The sequence below is a fragment of the Drosophila hydei genome, unplaced genomic scaffold, assembly GCF_003285905.1.
Source record: "Drosophila hydei strain 15085-1641.00,03,60 unplaced genomic scaffold, DhydRS2 tig00000343-arrow-arrow-pilon, whole genome shotgun sequence".
NCBI lineage: Eukaryota > Metazoa > Arthropoda > Insecta > Diptera > Drosophilidae > Drosophila > Drosophila hydei.
In genome coordinates, this window is record NW_022045713.1 from 182,844 (window position 1) to 191,360 (window position 8,517).

At 42.5% G+C, this 8,517-nt stretch overlaps 1 protein-coding gene across 1 annotated transcript in view; it reads left to right on the forward strand.

Moving 5' to 3' along the window:
* Nucleotides 1–2,482, forward strand: part of LOC111596592 — an 81,661-nt gene extending 79,179 nt beyond the window's left edge. Inside the window, exon 7 of the mRNA XM_030224052.1 lies at nucleotides 110–2,482. Coding sequence (XP_030079912.1) covers nucleotides 110–2,479 — 2,370 coding nt within the window. The 3' untranslated portion in view covers nucleotides 2,480–2,482. The remainder of the gene's footprint in view (nucleotides 1–109) is intronic.
* Nucleotides 2,483–8,517: the final 6,035 nt, after the last annotated feature.

The following is an 8,517-nucleotide window of genomic DNA, read 5'->3' on the forward strand; positions in this document are numbered from 1 at the left end:
GGTTCTATCCAATGAGTTAGTGCTAATCGAAGAGATTTCTTAAGCAGGCAATGCACTCACTTCTCATTGCCCAATTGAAAACTACAAAATGTTCCTTTGCTTTCAACAGGTGCGCTGTGGATGCTATTACAGCATCGCCAATGACACAAAGCAGAGCGGGAATGCGCGACGCCGGCACAAGCAGTTGAACTATCTCTGGATGTGCAGCAGCGATGGCACATCATCGCACATCACTGTGCTGGCCCAGCATCCGCAGCAGGCTGGCAACTTGCGTGAGGCGGGCTCCTTTGACTTGGTGGAGACGCAGGTGTCGGCACTGGAGTTTGTGAAGGGTCTGGATCAGTGCCGCACGCGTGAGGAGCATAGCAGCCTCTTGGGCGATCTCGTTTGGCTAGGCACGGACAGTCGCAAGCTGCTCATTTACTCGGCGCGCAATCCCGAGCAGGAGGAGCAGCTGGGCAGCTATGCGGTGCCCGGCGCAGTGCAGCGCATTCTCTACCACTTCGATGCTGTTTATGTGTCGTTGTCGAATGCGACCGTCTTGATCTATAGGCGTGCCCATGACGGTGTCTGGCAGCTGCGCGATCCGCAGCATGTGTCACTCGGCGACTCTGGCATGTCCGTGCCGAGCATGCTGCCCATCAACATGAATATATATGCGTCATGCAGCAATCGCGTCTACGTGCTCAACGCCCTCAACGGAGAGCTGCAGCGCAGCTTTGAGGTGCAGCACGGCGCCAGTCAGCAGGTCAATCTGATGGCGCACTCCGGCATCGGTCTCTGGATATCGCTGAAAAACTCGACAATGCTTTGTCTCTACCACACAGAGACCTTCAAGCATTTGCAGGACATCAACATTGCCTCCAGCGTGCTGCGCTATGATGCCAAAAAGGAGCAGCCGCTGAACAATAGCTCCATCTACGTGACAGCTTTGATGGCTTGCAAGGGTCTACTGTGGGTTGGCACGAATGTGGGCATCGCTGTTACCATACCATTGCCCCGGCTGGAGGGTGTCCCCATTATCAGTGGTGGCATTAATATGTCCTGCCACGCCCACTTTGGCCCGATCACGTTCCTCCTGCCACTCATACCGAAAGTTTATCCATCGTACAAGCCAATGGCCGGCGCAACAGTGTCAGCTCCGCTGGTGCCCACTGTGCCGAGCATGGGCGAGGATCTGCAGCTGCCCGCCATCGATGCGGATCCCAAAAAGCTAGCCGAAACGGATCTAGAAGAGAGCACAGTCATCTTACGTCGCGATCTGGCCAAAGAGGAGACTGGAGCTACTCCCAGCTCTCAACCTGGCCCTGTCTCTGGCTCTGGCTCTGGCCCGACGACGCCTGCTGCTTCCATTCAGCGCGATCCAAGCGTCGAGGCAACAACAGACTCTAGTGTGGCAGCGACCAACCTGTCGGCTGCCTCTTCGCCGCGCTGCTCTAAGCTGGACAAACAGCACTCGCTGGACCAAAGTTTCACCGCCAAGATACGCGCCTCGCTCGCCAACTCGCCCGCATTCCATCGCAAACGGTTTCGGGACTTGGGTACTGGCAGCGGCAGCGGCAGCACTGATTCAACTTCTCGCATGTCCAAGACACTGCCGCGTGGCCTTGGCTCTGCAGCAGCAGCAGCTGCTGCTGCCAACGGTGCATCTGGACTGCATTCGAATGCCACGGCGCTGTCGCAGCATGGCGAGCACGGCTACTGCGATGTGTATGGGCTCTATGGCAAGCTGATATTCGTGAAGGAGAATTACGACGCCGAAGAGGGCACGCAGGGCAACCTTATGGACATGATGTACGAGGGCATGCGACGCTCTGATCCTGAGCTGGCTGCCATACCCGGCAAGGTATGTACCCTGGACAGGCGTCTGCGCATGAAGGCTTCGCGACCGCGCTCGCTTGACCTTTCCAATTGGTCGGTGGACTCGAAGTCGTCCAGCTTGTATACGTCGTCGGGCAGTGAGGAGAGCATGGGCATACGCCTCTTTGGCGGACGCTCTGTATCGCGCAACAGCAGCAGCGCCAGCCACAAGACCTCCGGCACTGGCAGCGATCTGGGCAACATATCGGAGAACGGCCTGATGACCACCGCCGACATACACCACCAGCATCAGTCGAATAGCGCGCCCAAGTCCGAAGACGGCTTCAAGCACATGCAGGCGGCTGCCTCTGACAAGCAAGCGGCGCCTGCAGCAGTTGCCACATTGAAGCGCAAGCAGAAGCAGAACTCGAAGCAGCAGCAGCAGCAAAACGCAGACGGACCACGTACAGTAATCACCCTGATGGGCGGCCGTGGCTATTGGCGACATGTGTGGTACAACAGCAGCGGCAACTCGCCCGGCCAAAAGGGCGGCTCCGGTATTTGTGGCGCGGCTGGTGGCGCTGCCTCTGGCACGAGCGGCGGCAGCTCCGGCAGCTTCTCACCGCTAACGGCCAACTCCAACGATGCGCATATCGTGGTGTGGGAGAAGAAGTTATAATCTCAGGAGTTGATGTGTTGCTGTACTCTGCAGCAGCACCCGCACCAGCACCATCCGCCATTGACGGACCTGTGGCGGCGCGTGGCCGAGCAGCGGCGCAGCCGTGTGCGTTTCCGTGGCACGTTTACGCATCGCGATCGCGATCGCAGCACCCTAGGTCTGGGCAACGGCAACTGGCGATCGGATGGTGAGCGTCTGGCGGCAACTGGCTCCAGCGGCATGCTCAGCGCCAGCCTAAAGCGACTCACCAAGCTGAAGCGCGGCGGCAGCCTGAAGGAGTTCTAATCGGCGACTCTCCAACTGATCTGAGCCCACAAATTACAACAAAGCATCGTTTGCCAAATGTATATAAATAATCATCTCATGTGTACTTTATAGTGTATAGGCTAGGCTTAGACACGAGCTTGGGGCTGCATATATCTCCATATGGCTGGGTATATGCCATGGGTAGCTTGAAGCATATATTTGTTTATTCATTTTCAAATATCGAATATATATATGAATATACATATATATATATGCTATATATATATAGCAAATCTTTGAACAAACCCAGCAAAGATTGCAATTCTTCGCGTCGCTCTTAATTTTTTTTTTTTTTTGTTAAGTATATAAACGTTAGATATAAGTAAATGGTTTTTTTTTTAATATCAATAATTATATAAAATTAATATCCAAATATGCATTTTTTTTGCTGTAGCGCCTAAGATGCACACGACACAAGATATGATTAAACAGAGCGGGTGAAAGAAGTATGTGAACAGGAGAAAGTATCGGCAAAGCCAAGCAACAAAACGATGTTGTATGTGTACAATAAGTATTAGTTTAATCGAAAGCCACTTATGAACGAGGACAGCTAGCCAGAGAATCACTTCTAGCTAGAGTCACCTGCATCCATTTTGTTTTTGGATTTCCACTCGATTTCTGTGCTCGCTGAGTGCCCACCAGCAGCTGAACAATTTTCCTTATGTACCATTAATAATAAATAAAATAAATACTTGGATGTTGTCTGTGTATGTTTCAGTACATGTTCTCGATCGAGCAGAAGCGACTCTTATGTTTTATTTGCTACGCACTGGGGAAGAGTACATAACCAATATAGACGAGGCACATCTCTATGCATATACATATACGACTTAGATACAACATATATACACATACAAGCGAGAAATGTTTACTCAAAATACACACATACATTTATACATACTTATGTGCAACTGCATATGCTACATGCAGTACAATTCATATACATAAATATATATATATATATATATATGTATATATATATTTATATACTATACATACATACTTACACGCATAGCAAATTATTTATAAAATAATTAACCAAGTTTTCATACGTTAAATAGAAGGCATAATAAAATTATGTATTTTTTGTAACAGTGTGCATTGGAACGCTGATGAGCTCGTGCTCAAACATATTTACATTTAAATAGTAACACTTACATACAGACATATTTATCTATATCTATATCTATATCTAAACGCATACGCTATAACATAACATATTCGACGTCATCGTATTGACACTGAGCGAAAACAATTTATACACCCCCTCCCCCCACACACCCCCACACATACACACACGCATTGACATTTTTCAGTGGATAAACAAAAAAAATAAATTTGTATGTATTAAAATAAAACTCAATAAATTTTTTTTTGAAATAAATCTTTGTTTATGTTTATTATTTACCTTTTTCATATAGTTCGCTTCTTTTACTATGTCTGCCAGCTTTTAGAGTGAGTTTTGGTCCAGTTCACAGCTTCAGTATTTGATGTTACCTCCAAAGATAAAACTATCTTCCCATAATAATTTTTCTGTAAAGATCAATTTTGTGGCCTATGCAAAAAATTTGGTAACTCTGGTAGCCACATGGAGCGATATATTCGCAATAGATACCTTTCCTGTGAGGCTTTTTTTTTAATTTTTAAAAAATACTGAAATGATACAAGGCTCAATTTAATTTTATTTTAGGAAGAATAAAACACAGTTCAATAGAAAAAATTGTTTAGTCTAAAGCTCGAATGTTATAGAAGATATTCAGCATTAACGGGAACGTAAAGGGTTAGCTGTCTTGATGAGAGAGCTTTTCCCAATATGGATACATATGTGTATGTATGTATGTTGAAAAAAAAGAATATCTTCTACAGTTTTTTAACTAGAAATGCTACAATGTTACTAGAAATCTAGTCAACTAACACTAGATTTATAATTTGATAAAAGATTGGAAACTCAGAGAAAACAATTTCTTTAAAATGTTTAGATCTACCGTGATTAATAGGAAAACAAAAGGAAAAAACAAGGAATGCAAAAGAAGTTGAAATTTTGCATTAACTTTTGATCATATGGAACGTTGATCATCATACGAAACTAACGATAAGGATTTTATAAAATTGTATTGCATATCCTCCAGGGATGGCAAAGCGATGACGATGGAGACTTAACATACAAATTTATATTTATCAATAATATGGTATATTATATTCATATAAAATAAAGAAAGAACATGGGATTAGAGCGACATGAATTTACATAGCTTTTATTTTGAATTTCACACATATAAAATTATCAAAATCAAAATTTGTTTTAGGAATCGCACACTTATCTGATGGAGAGCTCATGTGAATGACTATTGCCTTCCGATTCTGCGTGTGCGCTGACAACCATTAATAGCTTGATGTGATGAAAGCCGATGATTTACCGTAATTCCATCGGGTAGGTCTTCGGAGCGGTTCGTCCGGAATAGAATCTAGTTCGTCTTGCGCTCATATTTGTCCTGGCAGGTGAATTGTTAGGTGTAAGACTCCCCTGTCTGCAGTGTCCATGATTGGATGGCCTCTGTGGTGCCCATGATAAAGTCGATTATTGAAAGCAACTGCCAAACGCAGCTTACCTAGTGTGGTTTGTTAGAGATGTTGAGTACGCTTTTAAGCTAGGTTCATGTGCTGGTTTTTCTGGTCGATTTGGCTGTTGCCAATCGGTTGAGGTCGGTAAATATCGAAGTCAGGCCCACCAAGGGTGTCGGGGCGTGCTCCGACCTACACAGGGGCGAACCCTGCATGGGTGTGACTCTTGTCTGTGTGGATGCGGTATACGTCAATATGTTGAGTTTGTGTAAGGTCGCCGTGGTGTCCACAATCGAATTAGTTGGCAGAGTAGAGTCAGTGCGTGTTGCCGGATACATGGTTCGTTTTTGTCTTTTCTTCAAGTTTTCCTCCTTTCTCAAACAAGTTAAACTGCTCCTAATGCATAAACTAAAAAGACTGAATCTCGTCCTTATCATCGAAGCTGATGAAAAGTATATAATGCCTACTGAGTAGAAAAGATTCGCCGAGCTATTCTCTCTCTCTCGCTCGTCTTATGCAGACATGAGTGCAATTCATATTTTTCTACTTTTCTGATCTAATCAGGTTTTAAATGAAAACAAACTTTTGGTAATAAATCTTGAACTGTTTGAGAATGTTTTTATTAAGTTTACGGATTAGCCTGACGAGAACATTCTCTATTTTCCAACAGATCAATATCTCCAAAAATACGAATGCCAATCCAGGACGCCAATGGAGGTGTTTTAATACCTATGAATAATATATGTCTGGAATATCAGGAATAGTGAAATACCTTGGAGATATTCTGCACTGGAAAACTATGCAGGCGCCTTGTCGAAGCGTTTGGGACGTGGCCAACTAGTGGACACCCAGAGTAGGTGTATGTGACATAGCTAAGACTGCACTGAGCTGCATCCAGTTGTGAGTATTTGCTAAAGCACAAGCCTCTATCACAGAAGTCCACAAGATCCAAAAGAACTATATGAAAAAAAACCATAAGTTCATACAGCGTATGGCTCACAGAAATATTTACTTGAACGTGGAACACCCTGATGGACTCCGCTCGTATACGCACTGGGATCTTTCCCGCCTCCTTCTGCCTTTTATATACATTATAGCAAAACCATTATACCCTGAATTCCCATTTAAAAAGAGATAAAACGATATGAATTTTCAGAAAATAGTTATTTCTAAAATATTTTCTTAGTTTAATTTTTTATTTAAATCTCTTAAATTTAAATTCAAAATATAGCTTCTCTCTCTCTCTCACCGCAGACTATGTTCAGGTCGTGCAACTGTAGGATATTTGGATAAATTATAGAGATAATATAGAACAAGAAACCTGTCTTCCTACTGGGAATCGCCACACAAAGCCAGGACTGATCCAGGCTGTTGTGTTTTCCATTTCGTCTATCAGGCAATTAAGTCAGGCAGCTAATAAGTGGCAGAAGAAGAAGAGTTGGGAGAGAAAGAATATTAAGACATGGCGACTTTTTGGACTATTACTTGTATACCCTAAGCACGTTGAAAATGGGAATTTTAGGTATTCAAGGAATGGCAGAAAGAGGCGTGGCAGAGCGCCGAACGTTTGAGCGAAACACCTTATGCTGCGATAGCATCCCAGCGGGCTGCCTAGTCTTATGCGGTAGATATACTGCACAATTATCCATGCACATTCTATATATATATCCGACTATTTCCGGTCATATTAACATTTTTTATTTTAATTAAAAGAATGTTATGAAGTGATTCACATTATAGTTTATTATGGAACTAGATCATTTATTTTCCTTGGGCTTTTAGTAAAACTCACATAGACTTTGTTTATTTTTCATTATTTTTATTATATATTAATTGCCTTGCTGTTAATGTTGCTATTAAATTTGTTATTGTATATTTTACAAAGTACACACAGTATACAAAAAAAAAAACAACTTTTGTTTAAATTAAAAAACAATAAAAAACGCATGTGTGATGTTTGCAACTATGCAATCTCGTCTGCTAACTCTCATTTCATTTCATACGGGGCAGATACTCTTTGAGTTGCTCTGTCTGCCTAACTGAATGCGGCATAAAAAAAATAGTGTATATATATATGTACATATATATGTTTTGTTATATAAATATATGTGTAAATTGTTTAAACAACATGATTTGACATTAATTAAATTTGGTATAAAAATCTAAAACAATGTTACATTTTTGTTTTTGTTTTTGTTTCTGTTTGTTTTGTTTCCTTTTCTCAGTTTCAGTTACAAGTTCATATTTTTAAATATACATGCAGACATATATTCATATGTACTTGATTTGTGTAGGTATATCTATAATTTCTTCAATTTGTTATTTTAATTTGTTAGCAAAAAACACTTAGAATACTTCGCCTTCGACTATTAATTCTTGTTACGCCTTGTTCCTGTGTTGCACACGCCTACGATTATATTGAGTTAAGTCTGAGTGCAAATGGGTCTCCTCCATGCCAGTCACTCACTCCTCTCGCTGACTTTCAATAATAAGTTGTGTGGGCCCTTGCGTGTATGAACACTCAATTAAATATAGCTAGCTTTATTACAAACATTAATTCTATTCATTTGTTGCATTTGCATTTCCATTTGTTAGCTTTCTGGCAAACGAAAAGCAAATCGCTTCGATCGATTTCTATTCAATTCAATTTCTCTAAACTGGGTCGTGGTACGGGTGACGGGGGTCGGGGCGTGAGGCGGGGTGCGTGGTTTGAGGTTCAGGACCAGCAAGAAGGATGACAAGAAGCCCTATTGTGGTCGCAGTTTGATTGTTCTGGAGTCATCTTGATTGATTAGTAACAAGCGGCAGAGCACAAAATAAACACTAATTGCACTTAAAAAAATAACAACAAAGTTTTAAATATACAGATACACATAAGCATGGGCCAAAATTTGTTACAGCACTCTCCCTCTCCTTCTTCCTCTCTATGTATGTGTGTAGTATATAGCTGATCAATATTCACGACAACGACAACAACAACTATTAAATGCTTGCCTGTAACAATTTGGCCTCAACATAATACATAGTATAGATTATTTCACACATAAATATACACAGTTATGTACAAAATTCATACAATTAAAAGTGGACGACATTAGAGACAAAACACAAGTCGAAGTCGAAGGAACTCTCGCTCGATTCCACTTGACTTGCTGGACTATTGAAAGCTG